General features: G+C 44.6%; 1 protein-coding gene across 1 annotated transcript in view; it reads left to right on the top strand.

Annotated features, from left to right (window-relative positions):
* The window catches only part of gfra1a (gdnf family receptor alpha 1a), a 128824-nt gene that overhangs the window by 73328 nt on the left and 34916 nt on the right, over window positions 1–20580 (top strand). The window contains exons 4-6 of the mRNA XM_084076778.1: window positions 16928–17106; window positions 17743–17915; window positions 19110–19219. Of these exons, the coding sequence (XP_083932904.1) occupies window positions 16928–17106; window positions 17743–17915; window positions 19110–19219 (462 nt within the window). The remainder of the gene's footprint in view (window positions 1–16927; window positions 17107–17742; window positions 17916–19109; window positions 19220–20580) is intronic.

Here is a 20580-nt window from a genome sequence, read left to right as displayed (position 1 = left end):
TGTTGGTTAGACTTGAAGAGACTTGTAGCATCTACAGTCTGCCGAGGCACATTAAAGTTATTCAGGTGGCTTTTGGTGATCCAACACCTTACTAAGACCATATTGGTTGTTATTTTAATTTGTACAGTATATACTGTAATTGTACCACAAACCACTGAGAAATGTATTCTTTTACATATAATCAAATTATCATACAGTGAATTGTACAGAAATACATGCCTCCTGATCTAAAACTCAAGCATGAGCAGTGTAGATTCTTTAAGTATGCCACGTTGTCATTCAATAATAATCAGGTTACAGCACAGAGAGCTGGCACAGAGCTCTGGGAGAATCGAGTCCTTTCTGATCTGTGTGTCACAGTGACGGCCCTGTGCATTTGGTGTTGAGCGATAAGGGTTCACTGTGACGTGCCCTTAGACCCTTGCCAGCCCACAGAGATGGAGAGAGAAAGAGACAGGCTGCGATGAGTGACAGCTGGCACATGGAGGGACTCCTCAGTGACAGCAAGTGTCTTTGAAGGAAGCCAGAGCTCTCTTGTTTGTGAAGATGAAGCATTTTGTGTCTGTGAAGGAAGCCAGAGCTCTCTTGTTTGTGAAGATGAAGCATTTCCAGTCGCCAGTTCCCAGCTCACATCACAGTATCAGTCCCTGTCCTAAAGTCCACAAGGCTGTCTGGTGTTTAGCGTGGCCATCTTGTGTCAGAAAGGTCTTGCAGTAGTCAACTGATTAGATAGATATCTAACAGCTGGGGTGGACTTATTGAAAAGTGATGAAGGACAAAGATTAAGATAATGAAAATATATGTGACAGACTTTGCTGAAGACCCCCTGGAATCCCCTCAAGGACCCCTGGGGGTCCCCGGACCCCACTTTGAGAATCGCTGCTGTAAATGTTTGTGTATGTTATGGAACTCGAGGTTCCAAACCCACTGCTCTTACTGAACAGTGACACATAACAGTCCAATATTTGATACGATAAACTCTGGAATAAGATGTAAATTATACAATCAATTGAGGCTAACTTCAGAGATCTGTCTCGAGCATCGGTGAGAGACGACCATAAATTATTGAGTTTTTCACCCTCTAGTCTAATGGTGCTCTGTCAGCCAAGAAGTTTTAGTAAAACAGTGTGAGGATAGTCGTCATCAATAATGTAAACTTTCACTTATTATATTCCATCACTTAATGCGCACCTGACATCTCTATTTTGCTGTTTTTCTGTCCCTCTGTCTCACAACTGTACTGTATGTCTCTCTCTCTCTCTCTCTCTCTCTCTCTCTCTCTCTCTCTCTCTCTCTCTCTCTCTCTCTCTCTCTCTCTCTCTCTCTCTCTGCCTCTCTCTCTCCTTGTCTCTCCATGCTGGTTGACCATACGACTGCCCCTCACTATTGATCTGAAAAGTTCTGTTTGGCCCGCGGTCATCAGCCGCTGTCATAAAGGTTTGGTGGCACAGACTTCACCTCCTTCTGCCACAAGGGAGAGAAAGATGGCTGCTAGAACAGAGGAGCAGGGGAGCTGAGAGCAGGTGATGCTGGGTTGATAGATGAGGTAGTGCCTCCCATTCTGTGTTGAGCTTTGAGGTGATCTTTCTGTGTGAGGGATGAAGTGGTCTGTCTGTCTGTCTGTCTGTCTGTCTGTCTGTCTGTCTGTCTGTCTGTCTGTCTGTCTGTCTGTCTCTACTATACACTGCCTCCTGAGTGTTCATTTAACTACCTGAACCCTTGCATCCCTATTCTGGGGTGAATAATATCCGGTGACAATAGCAGATCTACAAGCTCACAACGTGTCGCAAGGTGAAGGGTTGTGAGCTTGTAGATCTGCTATTTATTTTTGGTGAGGAGATTTGGTGTAGAGGGCAAAAAGGAGGGCCTAGTATAGACATCTGGGTGGAACTCCGGTCAAAGAAGTATACAGGGTTAACTCTGAGAGTGTAAAGATAAGACAGTTTAATTAAGACTCTGTGTTGCTGTGAACCCATAGGCTGGCACAGACGAATATCTATACAGATAAACAGTATATACTACACACACACTCTCTCTGTCTCTCACGCACACACTCACACACTGAACGACGTTCCTGCAGGACTAATTATGGATAAAAAATAAGCCCCCCCCCTCCCCATCCTCAGTCTCCCCCATTCAGATCTGTTCTGGGCTGCATAACAAATTCACTGGCACATCACTTCCACTACTGTAAATCACTCTTGACAGACTCCGGAGGTGAGCTGCTGAATACATTCATGTGATGCGTGTTTTCCAGAGAGCTCGCACAGAGAGACTGGTTACTCACACAGGACTAAACAGCGCTGTTCAGCTGCTGGTTGTCTGTACATTCATCTCAGCGCTGGACTGGTTGATGTTGAGAGAGGGACCACTAAGAAGGGATGGGAGAGGCAGAGAGCCTGGGGGTGTACAGGGTTTGGGAGAAGGATGGGATGTTTGGGCTGGAGGGAGATGTTGGGGAAATTGGCTGGCGTTGCCGGTGCTGATTTGTGAGGAGCTTGTTCACTCGCTGAGGTATACAGTACAGTAGCTTGGTGGCTGTTCGTCAAGCCAACATGGCCATGAGAAGTGTGAAGTTCTTTTCAGCAGCAAACTGGAAACTCAGTAACTGACTCTACACTCTCTCTCTCTCTCTCTCTCTCTCTCTCTCTCTCTCTCTCTCTCTCTCTCTCTCTCTCTCTCTCTCTCTCTCTCTCTCTGTCTCTGTCTCTGTCTCTCTCTCTCTCTCTCTCTCTCTCACACACAAACACGCTCACCAACTGTTATTTTTAACAAGACATGTTTGTTGCTTTTTGTCATGTTATCACGGTTTTGAGCAGTACAGATCTTTGTTCTTTTGCTATTGTGGTTGGAGTTGAGTTATTGAGTTTTATAGAGTTAGTCCTGCATGTGCCCAAGTCTAAATTGAGCATGCATGCAAACACAGATGTGCACACACACACACGCTTTTTGGGGCTGGGGAGCTATGTTCCCTCAGCCCTATGTTCCCTCAAAACTAACACTAACACTCACTAACCCCAACCCTAATCCTAAACTGAGGGAACATAGGACTGAGGAAACATACGTGTTATGATTATAACCTTTATCTGCTTGACCCAGTACATACTACATGTGTTGAATCACTCTCATCTGCATAAGCGTAATTGATGCCCTTGATACCATGACCATCAACTACTTTATCAGATAGACTGACGTCTGTGCACAATGATACGAGATGCATGTTCTATTCCTATTCATTCTGTTCTTGTCCTTGTCTCATATCTTACGTCATGTGTTTTTTTGATGACCTCCGGACAGCGTCTCGTCACGTCTCGTCTTTGATCCATATATATTCTCTGTATATGTGTGTAATAAACTTCAGAACTTTTCAACTTGCCATGTGATACTGCCTGGTGTCATCTTGTTCTGTGCGCACGTGACTCAACCACTCAACATCACTCACCAGTCACCACCCGTTAGAGGGAGACTCTTATGGGACCACATGGTTGGTCCACCGAAATCACTACAATAGGCATGCAGGGGGGGGGGGTTATTGAATAGACTATTGAATTGAACTTTATTTTGCCAGCCTATTTGTTTTATTGATCACTGAGATAGCATTGACTGAATGAAGTGGGTTCAATGGCATGTAGAGTAACGGGTAGCTTATAATAGCTCACTGCTGTTTCTAAGTGCAGTATGCCTAACACTGCATTTGTTCACATAAACATTTTTCATTCACAGTGAGCCTTTTGACCAGGTAGTTTTGTAGTTTCAGTGTTTCCTACAGAGACTCATTGCCCTGTGAACAAAGTAACTCTCTATATGGTAAAGTGCAAAGCTATTGATCAAACAACTCCCATGTTGCATCAGTACTGTTGCTGCAGTAAGTGGTAGGCTGAAATGGACTCCTTACTGTACACTAAAGTCTAAAGCGTTTAGAATCAGAACTACTGTATCTTTAGAACAACGTTCTAAGAACATGATTTGCTGTTTGGTTGACTTGTAGACATATAATGCATATGGACTTCAAATAACGAAGATAGACTATTTGATTGATTGATTGATTGAATACTTTATTAGTCAGAAATTAGTCAGAAATAGTGTTACATACTTAACACGTTTTAACGCTTCCGGGAGGTTTATAGATCCCATAGTGAGTGCCTCACGACTCAGAACGACAAAGAACTAGAGGTTACGTAGGTAACCCCGGTTATTTTAGTTCAGGAGTGAGGCACTCACCAAACACCCCTTTGTTTCGCCACTGCGAACAGAGGACCTGTGTTAGAGGAAGTACTACGTCACGACCGGGCCTTTTATGTCCTTCCGGAAAGGGGAAGGGACGGCCGGTGACGTGACATACTCTCTTGCCCAATGAATGGGCCCCGGGAGCGTATTGTGTGTAGCTCTGTTGCATCGCCAGATGGCGCTGTTTCCCCATAGTGAGTGCCTCACTCCTGAACTAAAAGAACCCGGGTTACCTACGTAACCTCTAGTTTTTGGGGCTGGGGAGCTATGTTCCCTCAGCCCTATGTTCCCTCAAAACTAACACTAACACTCAATAACCCCAACCCTAATCCTAAACTGAGGGAACATACGTGTTATGATTATAACCTTTATCTACTTGACCCAGTACATACTACATGTGTTGAATCACTCTCATCTGCATAAGCATAATTGATGCCCTTGATACCATGACCATCAACTACTTTATCAGATAGACTGACGTCTGTGCACAATGATACGAGATGCATGTTCTATTCCTATTCATTCTGTTCTATTCCTTGTCTCATATCTTACGTCATGTGTTTTTTTGATGACCTCCGGACAGCGTCTCGTCACGTCTCATCTTTGATCCATATATATTCTCCGTATATGTGTGTAATAAACTTCAGAACTTGCCATGTGATACTGCCTGGTGTCATCTTGCTCTGTGCGCACGTGACTCAACCACTCAACATCACTCACCACCCGTTAGAGGGAGACTCTTATGGGACCACATGGTCCACCGAAATCACTACAATAGGCAGGGGGGGGGGTTATTGAATAGACTATTGAATTGAACTTTATTTTGCCACTTTATTTTGCCAGCCTATTTGTTTTATTGATCACTGAGATAGCATTGACTGAATGAAGTGGGTTCAATGGCATGTAGAGTAACGGGTAGCTTATAATAGCTCACTGCTGTTTCTAAGTGCGGTATGCCTAACACTGCATTTGTTCACATAAACATTTTTCATTCACAGTGAGCCTTTTGACCAGGTAGTTTTGTAGTTTCAGTGTTTCCTACAGAGACTCATTGCCCTGTGAACAAAGTAACTCTCTATATGGTAAAGTGCAAAGCTATTGATCAAACAACTCCCATGTTGCATCAGTACTGTTGCTGCAGTAAGTGGTAGGCTGAAATGGACTCCTTACTGTACACTAAAGTCTAAAGCGTTTAGAATCAGAACTACTGTATCCTTAGAACAACGTTCTAAGAACATGATTTGCTGTTTGGTTGACTTGTAGACATATAATGCATATGGACTTCAAATAACGAAGATAGACTATTTGATTGATTTATTGATTGATTGATTGAATACTTTATTACTCAGAAATTAGTCATAAATAGTGTTAAATACTTAACACAGTATGAATGTAAGTCGGATTTTAAGTTTGATGTTTGGACCTTTAAGTTTGATGCGTTATAAAACTTCTAATAATGAGCTTTCGGCACAGGGTCGACCTCACAAAGAGCTTTTAATACTCAGCAGCATATTTTCACCATATCGCCCACTCGGGTGAAAATCACTTGGCCACAGAGCTGGGAGTTAAAGGCTGAAGTTATAGCAGGAGATATGGTTTTCTGTGTGTGTGTGTGTGCGTGTGTGTGTGTGTGCGTGCGTGTGGTGGGCTGCAGGAGGCATAGTGAGAGGGAAATGCAGAGTGCGCTTCCTATACAGCGGTGTGTTTGTGGGGATTATTAAAGAGCCATATATTTATACTGGCGCCCCATGGGGCCCGCTCTGACCGGCTGATCTCCTCGCTGGCAGATGGGTAATGAAACGAAGCTCTCTGGAAATTCATCACTGTACATAACCAAGGCCAGGCGCTCTCTCCCTCTCCCTCCCAATCTGGTCCCTACACTTTCTTCCTTCCTGTCTTTCTTTCTTTCTTTCTTTTCTTCTTTCTTAGTTTCTTCCTTTCCTCCTTCCTTCCTCTGTCAGTCTGTCTGTCCCACGGTGGTGCAGTGCAGTCTGACCGCAGCCCTGTCTGTTTGACCCGTTGTCTCTCAGGCCCCCACACTAGCGGCATGTTGATTTTGGAGGTGAGAGCGGCTCTTTAAAGAGGGCAGGAGGATTGGGAATACAATGGCAATAGTTGTGGGATGGCATCGCATACAGTCACTTAATAAAGTGGAGAGGAGGAAAACATGTGTTAACCAGTAAACGCTACAAGCCTCAGGCCCTGTACTCTCTCCTCCTCCATTAACCTGCTCCAGGCACTTGAGGACAAAGTCTTTTTTTTTTGTCTTGGCCAAAAATGTTTTAGATAGACCTTTATTGATCCCGAGGGGGAAATTCAGTCGCCAGAGCCAGCTGATCATACCAAAAAAATGAAACGGCATCGATAATAATCAATGGTTTGACATTTTTGGTGATACTCAACCGAACGTACATTTACTGGTAAGTCGTAACTACTGATTGATTGTAGTATTGAAGATGATATACTGTAGATCACGATGACTGGATTATTAAGTGGAATTTGCACGTCTAGAATGATCGTTCTTGTGATAACATGACAGCTGTTGTGTAATCGTGTGCTAATGTCACTGATAGTTTGTTAATTATCTGCCATAGTGGTTGTGAGAAAGACTCTGGCTCTGGTCCATCTTTACACTTTCAGAGTTAATTAACACTCAAGACGTTACTGTGCAGATGAGCAGTCATTTGGAAGCCTTGCTTGGTTCAAAGTGTGGCCTTGTGGCCTCGTATCAAGAGTAACTTTTTATTAACCACTTAAGAACTGTTTTATACTGCAGCTACTCATAAATAGCTGATCTGAGTGCTTGCCAACGTGTCATCACCACGGGTGGGGGGGGGTTGGGGCGTGGCATAGTAGCTGCAGACATACTGGTGGGGGTCAATGTTAAGTCAACGCTACCAAATGACACTTGTTGACGCAATGTTAAGTCCACGGTACCAAATGACACTTGTTGACGCCCCCTTCAGGATTCTTTTGGTACGCACTATAAGCTATGCTGTATTGAACATATTTAGAAAATGTTTGCCTATAATGACATGCCCAAAATAGGGACCCCAGGGTTAATATAGTATTGATACACTGCAAGGGCAACTTTTCTGTAACTGCGAGGCCATAGTATGTAGATCCGATCCCCACAGCAGCCAATATGATCCTCATCAAAAATCCCTTTACCTGTTCCTCACTGTCAATCATTCCGAGCAAGAGTCTGTGATTGTCTAAACGTGTAAATACATCACTCCTCCTGTAAGGCAGAAGCAGGGAATAGAACGTAGGGTTGGTACATAAAGGATAGAGGCGGGACAGCGAGAGCTCAGCTGTCCTTAAGTTGGCAGCTTTATGTTGCACTTTGTGCCAATATAGCTCAAGGAATGGCATAAAAATATGATCACACATTGAGGTCGGGATGATTGGCATAGTGAAAGAGAGCAAGATGAGTGATACGAAGAAGAAGAACGAAGCCAGAGACAAGTAGAGAGAAAGGGTGGGGGTGGGGGAGTGATAGAGAGAGCGAGAAAGAAGGAGAGGCACTGCAGGGATCAATTACTAGGATGTGTGAGTTATGGTATTTGCTGCACCAAGCGTCATGTGGCTTTATTGCACTGGGACACAGTTTGGAGGAACAGCAAGATTATTAACCACACAGAAAGAGAGAGAGAAGGAGTAACAGAGATGGACAGAGAGAGAGAAAGCAACAGAAATGGAGAAATTGAGAGAGGAAGAGAGAGCATAAAGAAAGAAACAGGCAAAAAAGAGCAAGAGAGGCAGAGAGATGAGTAAACCTCGGGGCGCCTTCCCTTTTTTCTCTTGCATCTCTCCTCTCTCTCCATCTCTCTCACTCTCCCTTTTGCTCGCTCCATTTCTGCTTGTCTTGCACTTTGAGGCGTGGAGCCCATTAAAGCGGATGGCAGTGTAACTCACCCCTGATAATCAAGAGAGAGAGGCAGCAGATACACAGAGAGAGGGGACCCCGGGCCGATGGTTGATTATGTTAGATCTTTCTATTGAATCGGAGTGGCGAACTCAGCCTCTGAGCGGGAAGGAGGCACAAGGAAAAGTAATTTACATGTGAATAATGAAGACATACTATACTACTGGCCGCGGACACGGGACAAATTCACATTTACCATTTGTTACAAGTTGTGACGGGAAATCAAAATGTGAATGAACAGGGCCATTCTTCTGAAATGAACATCTAATAATGAAGTGTGGAGCTATGCAGTCATGTAGTCGATGGCTTAAATGATGAGACAGTGAGCTGAAGACAGTGGGTTTTTTCTTTCTTTTGTTTATCTTTGTGGGTGCTGTAGCACCAAGTCTACATGAAAACATATTGCTAATTTACAGTTTTCAAATTAAAAAGTGATGTATTTTCAGCAGATAAAAGTGTTGACAGACAGACTTTAAACAGGACTTTGAAGGACCTATAAGAGCTGGTGTCCAATGAACCAGAAGTATTTTTGTATTGTAATTAGTTGTGGGTTAATTGTGAGTGTTAATTGGCCTGACACTGAATGACCTCTCAGTCATGTAGTCCCTTTGAATTGTATTTAATGTATCTTGTTTGTCTCCAAGTCAACCACAATGGATGGAACATTTTATGTGTTTTTTTTTTTTTATATTTTATTTTGCATTTTAATTTTTCACAAAGTATACATACAACCCCCCCCACATCCCTCCCCCATTTTATGTGTTGAAGTTTCTGTTCTATTTTATTATATTCTAATTGATTGTACTGTTTTTATCTGTTTCAAAATCAAAGGGCACATTTCCAATAGTCAGTGTGAAGTTTCTCTTCTCTTCTCTTCTCTTCTCTTCTCTTCTCTTCTCTTCTCTTCTCTTCTCTTCTCTTCTCTTCTGTTGGTCGTGTTGTTTCTCTAATGTGAAGCCAACAAAAGAATTCCTGTGCTGGTTCACGCTGAGACAACCAGTAGCCTGGCGGATAACCACTGACCCCATTCATTACTACAGTCATAGAAGTTAATGGGAACAAACAGGCATGACGAAATGTCTGTTGTTCCCTGTCATTGGTGTTCAGTTGGCCATGATTAAGTGCTGTGTTTGAAGAGAGTGATGCGAAACACTTGTAGGACAATGGCCTGACATTATGTACTTGAGGTTAGTGTGAAGGACATAATTTACTTAACAGTGTGTATACACAAGAAAACCTGTATTACAGCTGCTTGACAGAATGGACAAATGAAGGACATGGTCATAGACTATTTGAGTGTATATGACTCTACAGTATATGAGAGCTCTGTCCATTGTGTCTACTGTTTGAACAGATGTTAAGTTAACACGTTTACTAGTGGATGATGTTTCTAATGTGTGTATAATCTACTGTCTGAATCAATGCCTATTGTCTTCTCCTGTGTGAATGCTGTTTTTAAAGATGTAAAAAGAATGGACAGAAGGGGTAGGAGACTGACCACTCAACACAGTTCATTGACGTTGAATTGGTCTGGACAATGTGCCTAGATTATAGCCATTAAGGGTGGTATCAGCCTTTTGCACCGAAGAAATAGGAGGGCCTTAAAGTCTATATCTCACTTTGAAGGAACATTTTCACTTTTCAAGGCACGTACAGCAGTTCTTCTTAACACATTGACTGCCAGAGTTTATTCCAAATTTACCCCCTTGGCTGCCAGCGATTTGCGTGTTTTTTTGTTTTCTCTATTTTCTGCATTTAAATGCATTTAAGTCTCTCAGGCCATGGTTTTGAACACATACGACGATCGACCAGCAGAGCGCAGCAAAATGACACCCTCGATGACTCGCTGACTCGCCCCCCCCCTCCCTCCAGGCTCAAACAGTCAAAACAACATGAACCGGATGTGATTGTCTTCGACAATCTCTGATCGGCTTGTGATACGATGTGATACACGACGACGATGCCTGATCGTCACCCGGACCAAAGAAAATAAAAGGGGAGCTTTCCCTTTGTATTTTATAGCGTGTCCAAAAAAGGGGTTTTCTCTATTCTGGACGAAAATGACCGGAGAAAAACGATGTGACCCGGAAACGAATTTTTTTTTTTACATCCGGCTTCGGGTGAGTGTGACGTAGGCGGAAAACGAAAGTGATGATGAAAAGTAAACAGACCCGCGCGATCACAGATGAAACCAATGAAAATACCTAATATCGAGATAACTCGATCTAGGCAGTCGAGCGCTGGATTACTATTATCGAGTTAACTCGATCTAGGCAGTCGATGTGTTAAGGGAGAAGTCAGTCTCCAATGTTAGCTGCCATGCCACCTGTATCACTTAGACTCTTATTTCTCCCAGCTCTCTCACTCTCAACATTAATCATTTTTCTCCAAGTGAAATGATTCAGGGCTGGAGTCAGAGCGGAGATAAGTGCACAGAAGGGACGCTTAATTCAGATTTCACACAGAGCTAAGGCTCTCTGCTATTAACACACTATTACGCTATTAAGAAAAACTGAGTGAAAGTAATTGAAAGTAATTGTAATTGAATTGGTTGTGAGTAAAGGTCCCCGGAGCTGATTTATTTTCAGCAATAACCAATGATAGAGGTGACTTTATTTATCTTTCTATTAAGTTGGTCTTGGATGGAGTCATGAGCAGGCCGGCAACACTGGAGACCACTTAAATGACTCTACTTTGTTCCAAAGAACAATACAGGGCAGATGGTAGCGGGGAGGGGAGAGAGAGAGAGAGAGAGAGAGAGAGAGAGAGAGCGAGAGAGAGAGAGAGAGAGAGAGAGAGAGAGAGAGAGGGGAAGAAGAGAGATGGATGGTGATGGTGGAGAAAGGGAGGAGGGCAACTAATGAGCAGAATCCATCCAGCACCCCCATGGATAGAAAGATGAGCGGACCACCAAGAAAAAAACATTCTAAGAAAGAGGAGGCGGGAGGTGTCAGGTACAGAGAGGAGGAGAAGAGAACACTCTAAGGAAGAGGAGGCGGGAGGTGTAAGGCACAGAGAGGAGGAGAGGCGCGAGGGGAGAAGGAGAGGGGAGAAAAATGAGCTAAAGAGATGGGGGTGGCAGGGACTAAAGGGTAAAGGGGGAGACAAAACAAAGGAATGAGAGGCAGGGACAGACGGAGGAGGGGGAGAGATGGGTAGAGGAGAGAAAGGTCAAGATTCGACCCGTGGCGTCCCGTGGTAATTGAAATTAGCTGGGGGGGGGGGGGGGGGGTTCGGAGGAAACAGGCGACATGATAATCAATTTGAGGCTGGATCGGAAACACGAGCCACTGTGGGGGAGTGGGGGCCTCGTCTCCCATACCAGGCCTCCAGATGGCCCCGGCCCCTTCCCTGTGTGGGCCCTGTCAGAGTGCTGTGTGTGTGTGTGTGTGTGTGTGTGTGTGTGTGTGTGTGTGTGTGTGTGTGTGTGTGTGTGTGTGTGTGTGTGTGTGTGTGTGTGTGTGTGTGTGTGTGTGTGTGTGTGTGTGTGTGCGTGCGTGCGTGTGCGCACTGGTGTGCACGTGCGTATGTGTATGCGTGTGTCAGAGAGACGGTACCATCTGCCAAGGGAGCACTGGGAGTTCATCAAATGCTCTGGATAACCACTGGGGGCGTCTGTGTGTGTGTGTGTGGGGTCTTTCTGTGTCTTTCGACACAAACATACCATTATGCACACCTTTGTGCACACAGACAACACAGACCTCTCAGAATGATGCCGGAAACATCAGATCTCAGTTGAACTCTGGTGGATGTTGCTAATTGGCAGCCCAACCATACCCCCCCCCCCTCCCACACACACACACACACACACACACACACACACACACACACACACACACACACACACACACACACACACACACAATATGCACCTCATATATGCCCTCAGATGGGGGGGGGGGAGAGCGTGTCAGGGGGAGTTTAGCTTCATGGCTTTGGATACAGACAGACAGACAGACAGACAGACAGACAGACACTGCCAGGCAGGTACAGTAGGCTGGAGGTTAACCTGGAACCTGGTTTATACCAGCGGTTCTACACCTTTTCAGGCCGCAACACCCCAAAATAATCCTATTTGAACTGGGGACCCCCCACCCTGACAAGCACTTGGATTTGTAGGAGTTGAGGTATTACATTTTGGTCCACAGATAAATATTGTGAAAATAGCTGATCTACCCCCCGGGGGTCCCGACCCACAGGTTGAGAACCACTGGTTTACACCATGAAGGAGTTTTGTGATGCAGCGGTGCTGAACAGACATGAACAAATGAGCTGAACGGTGATAAGAAAAGTTTAAACTTGGCTTAACTTTGTCTAAGTAGTAGAAATTGCAGTAAAAAATTTAATCTTATTTTTGTATGTTTCATCTAATCGACACAATTTCATCTAATCGACACAAACAATTCTAATTCTAATTGACTAACTTGATTAGATTGATTAACTGCTGCAGAGATGCTATGCTGTATTTAAAGACGGTACAAACAGCATACAATGGTTCTTTCATGTGCGTGTGTGCGCGCGTGCGTGTGTGTGTGTGCGTGTGTGTGTCTAATTGAACATTACCTGATGTAGATATCACAAGTTCTTAGACCTAGAAATCATCACTGATAGCCAGGGATCGTGACTACTAATTGAAGCCGAGGCCGAATTGGGCCAAATCGCATGGATGAGCCCTGACAGCACATGGTTGGTGCTACAGACTCCAAATTTCGCACACAGATAGCTCAGACCTTTGCCTACGATCTTAGCTAGGCCTCGACCCGACCCGATATGCGGTTTTCCGGAACCAACGCGAAAGGTTCGGAATCTCCATATGTGGAGTCCTGACTACTAATTGAAGCCAATGGACGCCGAATCCAAATTGGCCCGAATCGCATGGATGAGCCCTGAAAGCACATGGTTGGTGCTACAGACTCCAAATTTCGCACACAGATAGCTCAGACCTTTGCCTACGATCTTAGCTAGGCCTCGACCCGACCCGATACACAGTTTTTCGGATCCGGCACGAAAGGTTTGGAATCTCCGTATGCGGAGATGACTGACATCGGGCTGTTCCGGAGCAAGCGCTGACTCATTGTGACATCACTTCATAAAAGGCATCACATACAAGACCCTAGGCAGACACTCCCTGTTATTAAAAGAGCAAGCAGAGCCCAGATAGTTACAGCATGCATCCAGATGTCACCACTGTATCCTCTCATGAAGCACCACAAGCTTAACATCAACATGAGGACAGAAACAGCTGAAAGGGACTTCTCCAACTATCTTCTTGCTTTAGGGGACGGAAAACTCCCTCACGAGGACACAGAAGTTCAAATCCGAATTCCACCACAACACTTGGTTAAGGATCTGAATACTCTGATTTCTTACACCTTTCCTGACCTGCAAAATGGATGTATCAACAAAGACAACCTTCTCAAAGGCACTGTATACACTCCTCTGAACAATGACATCCGAGAAATCAACAACATATGCTTGGCTGACTTACCTACAGAAGAGAGAGTCTACCTTTCAGCCGACTCAATTCAGGAGGACGACCACCTCTGGAATCCCTGATCATAACCTCAAATTGAAAGTAGGCATTACTGACAACATTGTTTATAGCGAACTCCTTTAGGATAATGGGCATAAATGGACACAGACAGACACAGAGATCTCCATATACGGGCATAAAAGGGACACACCCAGACACATACAGAGATGTCCATATATCACAGACACAGATAGCTCCATATATGGGCATAAATGCACACACAGATGGGCATAAATGGACACAGGCAAACAGATGGCCAAAACGGGTCCTATGACAACAGGTATAATGGGGTTTGATTTAAAGGGTGGAGCATTCATTCCCTATTTACATCGTTCCTGTGTAGGCCGGTCCCCGACTAGACCCTCGGCCACCCGAAGGGCTAGACCCTCGGCCGCCCGAAGGGCGGCCGAGCTTCTAGTATATTTAATTGACTGTCCTCTTTCACTAAGCTGGAGTGATGAGCAATTAAACATGTTGTTTCTCCAGAAGCCCCTGTATATAGGATGGAAGAAGAACTAAACAATGATACTGTTTGAATGATGAGCATCCATTTCACATCACACACCATATGCACTCAAGTAACTTTCAAAAGCAAAAGGAAAAGAAAGTCTAACCCAAAATTGATGATTAAAATTGATTATTATTACCGGTGATCGATTAAATCAATTATTTTAATAAACTGTTGCACCCCTAATTCCATCCACACGTACCAGTTCACATATCTTTTCATTGTCTATTGATGAATATAATATTAGTAAAGTATATAGTGCCATAAGATTAAGTGGTTTCCTTTGTTAAATGAGGGCCTGTAAAGCCCCTTGAGACTGTAACTGTGATTAAGGGCTACCACAGCACAATACAATACCATACACTTGACTTAATGGACTTTATACTCAAAGGCCCGCGCTGATGGTCATTTATGGATTGCAATGGTCCTTGCCGGTTTATTTAGACAATATTTATTTTACAACCTGGACAAACTTCTGTGTGAAAAGTTTGAAAACTGGCAAAAGAATAAACATTGTTCCTTTTTTTCTATTGTGACGACCTCAATTTTGCCGTGTGGGATATATCATTTTTTTCCCAGCCACGTCTCAAGTTTTTTGCTGTAGTCATGTCATAGGGTTTAAGATAGGGCTGGGGATGTGAATAACACTTTGATGCATGTGACAAATACAAAACAGCCTGTCAAACATGTCAGCTGAGTCTGAGGGAAGCATAACATTTGGGGGGGTGGGGGTAGGAGGGGGGGGGTGAAAGAGGCAGGATAGAGACGGACGGACGGGCGGGCGTGCATCGGGTAGAGAGAGGTAAAACAGAGGAACAGGAAGGGAGCAGCTGTGGGTATTCCTAAGAGGCTAGCGAGGACAGGCTCCTTAATGGAGGGTAAACAACAAGGATCGTCTCTTCTCCGGTACACTGTAAAATCCTGAGTGTTCATTTAACTGTGAGAGTCTCTAGACAACCAACTGGACCCTTATGGGTCCATTTGGCTCCATTTGCACCCTCTAGAGAGGGTTAAATCAAACTCAGGATTGTATTGTGTAGAACAAACAACAGCTTCTCTGTCACCAATTAACACTTCAATAAACACACACTCTCGCTCACTCTCTCTTTCACCCTGCCTCACCTCTTGTTAACACCGTTAGACGTTGTGACATGACACTCTCAAGTCATTCGGTTACTCCTTCCCTCCAATCTTTCTTTCACTCCTTTGCTACTTTTCCCCCCCTTGCACCTCCCCTCTCCTACTGTCCTTTGGCCAGGCTGGGCTCTTCCCGTTTTAATTGGCACTCGTTAGAGAGAGGAAAAAAATGCTGTTTTTGCTCCATTCCCCTTCCAAAAAAAAAGGCGGGGGAAAATAAGTGTTGTGGCGATGTTAATTAATGGGGGATCCATGAGAACGCTGGCAATTAGTAACAGGCTGACAGATGAGAAAGGCAGTGCACTGGAGACTTTGATGACTACAACACAGGCTGCACCCCAACACACACATGCACAGAGGGAGGGACACACGTGTGTTTCTCTCTCTCTCTCTCTCTCTCTCTCTCTCTCTCTCTCTCTCTCTCTCTCTCTCTCTCTCTCTCTCTCTCTCTCTCTCTCTCTCTCTCTCTCTCTCACACACACACACACAGACAGCCTGGATAGCTAGCAGGGCCATGAGGACAAGGTCCTAAGACAATATTTCTTCGGTTCGGCTTGAACTTGTACAGTATAGTATAGTACAGTACAGTACAGTAGTATAGTACACATACAGCAGTGGGTCAAGAGGTAGAGCAGGGGCTTGGACATCGTAAGGATCCTGGTTATATCCCTGGCCCGCCTTTGTTAATGTGTCAAAGGGTCCTTAGGCAAGACATTAAACAGCTAACTGCTCCCAATGAGCATGGTTGTGCCTTGAATGGTTGGCTCCGCCGTCAGTGTGTGAATGTGTGAAAATAATGCACAACTGTAAAGTGCTTTGGATAAAGGCAATTTGAATAAACGGCACCATTTACCATTTTAGACACACACGCACGGATGCACGCACGCACACACGCACGCTGACGTGCACAGAAAACACAAGCACACACATGCACAGAGGTGCACAAAGACCCAAGCTACAACACAATTCACAGCTGCAAAACACGCTTTTACACATGAGTGCATCGTGTGCACAGCCCTCTCTGTTAATGTATCCTTTTGCAACTTTGAGAGCTTATAAATGCAACAAACTGTACCCGTAAGGGTCCATTTGGTTACATTAACTCTCTTACCTCTCAGAGTTAAATGAACACTCAGGATGTTACAGTGTGTGCAGGATTGCAGTAGCCTATATCTTCTGCTGTGGTTATCTATCAGTGGTGAGGCAGCACTCGTCGTGCGACAGCCTCATTACGCATGCGGCCATCTCTCTTCCTCCGTCTCTCTCTATTTCCATATTGCTGTTATGGAAATGCTGGGCTCTGCCTTGGGAGTTGAATTGCTTTTGTTTTGTGATGCTGAGCTCTGTAGCTTTTTCCCCGCACGCATCTCAGCGTCGCAACCTTATCCTGTGTGCACAGCACTTCTCCCTCACATTCTCCCTCTTATCATTTTCTTGCTTTTGGGGATTTCCTTGCCAGCCTCTCTTGTTTGCACTTGATGGAACTTTAAATAAACTCCATAAGAGAGCACACATCGCCATCATCATTACCTGGATGACATCCAGTAAATTGTCTCTTCTCTTCTCTTCTCCTCTCCTCTCCTCTCCTCTGCAGGGGAGCCCGCGGTGACCAGGGAGAACAACTGTCTGAATGCAGCCAAGGCCTGTAACCTCAATGACACATGTAAGAAGTACCGCTCAGCCTACATCAGCCCGTGCACCAGCAGAGTGTCCACCGCCGAGGTCTGCAACAAGAGGAAGTGCCACAAGGCACTCCGCCAGTTCTTCGACAAGGCAAGGCAGCCATGACGCAGGACACCAAAACAACTGACCGTAGTCACACAGCAGCCACGTTGCTCCTGCGTCACACTTGGGGGTACCCCAAGCTTCCGTTCTCAGTCTCACGTAGCCAGACGTATTGGAGATCTTAGACCTACCAATATGTCTGATGAAATCTAAACTCAATGTGTGTGCTAAAGCAGTAGGTTATGTGAGAGAGTGTCGGTGGGAATACTATGGTCAATACAAACCCCTGTATGTCCCCTTGTTGACACAGGGTTGAATCCCAGGTAATGTAAATGTATGGACCAAATGTTTTCTATATTATATCTCAAATCTTTACATTATTCCATCATTTACCCCTGTGCTTTATTTTGAAATCATACTTCTGAATAAATGGCTAGAAGCAGCAGAGTTAGAGAGGAGATGATTCTGATTATTTTCCCTTAAACTATTGAAAGATGTATCGAAAGTAAGAACAAATTCAGTGTGTTATTCAGTGTGTTAATCATAAAAAAAAACATAAAATATAATTAATATCATATTGAAGAAATTATATATTGCCCAGGGATATGATTAATCTATTTCAACAACATTACATTTCCTACAATTGGGATCAAACTTAAAGTTGTCGTTCATTGTTCCATTCAGGTCCCTCCCAAACATAGCTATGGCATGCTGTACTGCTCATGTCCGCCCAGTGACCAGTCAGCTTGTTCAGAGCGCCGGCGTCAGACCATCGTTCCAGTTTGCTCCTATGAAGAGAAACAGAAACCCAACTGTCTGGAACTACAGGCCTCCTGCAAGACCAATTACATCTGTAGGTAAGACAAACTCCCTCAAATGCATCTGTACAGGTAACACAAACTACATCAACTACATCTGTCGGTAAGACACAAGCTACTGCAGTTGATACACCTGACATTCTGTTAACTGTGCATGCATGCGTGCATATACAGTAGGCCTGTGTGCATATTATGTCCATGACCCTCTGGAGTCATCCATTTAGTGTACTTCTGGAACTAATGGAGGGATTAGTAGTTCTAAATTAGCTCAGTTTGGTCTGTCCCCATGGCTCTCTCTCTTTCTTTCTTTGCTCTCTCTCTCTCTCTCTCTCTCTCTCTCTCTCTCTCTCTCTCTCTCTCTCTCTCTCTCTCTCTCTGTCTCTCTCTCTCTCTGTCTTTGTCTCTGTCTCTGTCTGTCCCTCTCTCTCTCTCTCTCTCTCTCTCTCTCTCTCTCTCTCTCTCTCTCTCTCTCTCTCTCTCTCTCTCTCTGCAACTTTGCATTTCCTATACACACACACACACACACACACACACACACACACACACACACACACACACACACACACACACACACACACACACACACACACACACACACACACACACACACACACACACACACACACACACACACCCATCACTCTTCGTCTTCAGTGTTATCTGCATCCATCCAACACATGTCCGGCAGTAGAACAACTGGTCTCAGTAGCGTGTGGGCCATTTGTCTGTTGGCGGAGACAGATTAGCAGTCGTGTGTTTCTGCAGACTCCCACGCCATATGTCAGTTGTTGTACTGCCTGGTGTTAACACAACTCTCACCACGCGCTGCTCTGCTCCGCTCAGTAAAGCTCCATGCCAGATTGGTGAGATTATACACATCACCCTTGCGGGTGTGTGTGTGTGTGTGTGTGTGTGTGTGTGTGTGTGTGTGTGTGTGTGTGTGTGTGTGTGTGTGTGTGTGTGTGTGTGTGTGTGTGTGTGTGTGTGTGTGTGTGTGTGTGTGTGTGTGTGTGTGTGTGTGTGTGTGTGTGTGCATGCACTGACTTAGTAGAGGGTGGAAGGTCATTAGGAGACACAGTTCAAAAGTCACTGAGAGTGGTTTTAGTTTGTGCCCTTTGTCTTCTTTATTTCTGACAGTGAGTAAATTATACATTCTCTAAACATGACCTATCGACCATCTGAAATCCCTGCATGAAATCAATCCTCACAGTGAGTGTGTTATGTGCATCCCAGGTCTCGTCTGGCTGACTTCTTCGCCAACTGCCAGCCGGAGCCTCGCTCACCGTCAGGCTGTCTGAAGGAGAACTATGCGGACTGTCTTCTGGCCTACTCTGGTCTCATCGGTGAGTACGATCAGGGCAGCGGCCGGTCACACTCTGACCCGTGACGAAAGCCCAGCCAACCAATGGCTGAGATTTGAAAAACTTAAATTTGAGAACATTTTCTATTTCGACCCCCTGGTACCCCCTGGCAAGGACCACTGGTGGTCCCCGGACCACTGTTTGAGAACCAGTGCTGTAAATCATTGAGGCCTCATTGAGGGCTCCTCTCTGCCCAGGGATCTCAGAGTCCCTCTAACTTATGACCCTTATTCGCAGGCAGTATTTGCCTTTAGAAAGCAATACTTCCTTTCATCAAAGACATTTGAATTCATTATAACATGGTGTTTAACCACTTAAATGTATTTTCGCTATTTCAAAAATAGAGAGAATAGCAGATTTCGACCAGAATTACCACTTAAACCCCATGCACTTTGTAGTACGTCTTTTCTTTTTTTTTGGGGACACCAGGTTGAAAGTCAGCCAAAAAGCCCCTAAAAAACAGAAAATAAATCCCCCACACTGTTGAGAAACAACAAGTAACCTGCTTTGTCTCAAAGTTATCCTCTAAGCTTCATGACATCCTTCAAAAAAACTCTTATCATTCGAGAACACTGGTGTGTGCCTTATTATAGGGTCCTTGCTGTTTGTCTCACCCATTATGTCATGAAAAAGTGTTTCCAACCAGTGTTTCAAGTCATTATCATAGGGTCACAGAATAAGAGCAACTTAGACAGGGGACCACTGAGATATCTGGTACATTGGGTCGTGACTTCACAGGGACAAGTTTGGGTCCCAAGCCAAAACCAATTGAGCCTTGAGGCCCTTTACTAGAAAAACATCATATATTTTTTTGTCATCTGAGCTATATCTCCGAAGTTATGGAGAAAAAGTTAGACGTCTTCCCTCTTTTCTCCTCAGAGTGATGTCAGCAGAGGACAGTGTATCGGCGGCACATTTTAATTAAAGCTTGGTGAAAACTGCCGATATAAAAATTCCACAGCCCAAAGTCTCTGAGAGGGATACTGCAGGGGCATACACAAAAACCCTTCTTTTTACAGTTAATAATTTGATTAATAGGCTTACGCTTACTAGAATACACAGAGCTTTTTAGGAATTCAAATGAAAACAGCTGCGCACCACAGCCAAATACTCTGTGTCACAGTTCCCTGGGCGCTCCGTGAATAAAGGTCCCGCTAAACAGCAGTAAAATAAAACTATGACAACATCTCTCATGGACAACATGAGGGATGGGGGGGAATGGGAGAGAAAATGAGGGCGAGAGGCAGAGGGACAGAACACTGTCAGCAGGGGAGGACAAGACAATAGCGAGCTAAAGAGATAAAGAGAATGGGAGAAACTGGATGGAAGACATTCTTCTCTTT

This window comes from Gymnoscopelus microlampas, assembly GCF_963454915.1.
Source record: "Gymnoscopelus microlampas genome assembly, chromosome: 13".
Classification (NCBI taxonomy): Eukaryota; Metazoa; Chordata; class Actinopteri; order Myctophiformes; family Myctophidae; genus Gymnoscopelus; species Gymnoscopelus microlampas.
Note: the sequence above shows the minus strand (reverse complement) of the source record. Positions and strands in the feature narration are given on the sequence as shown.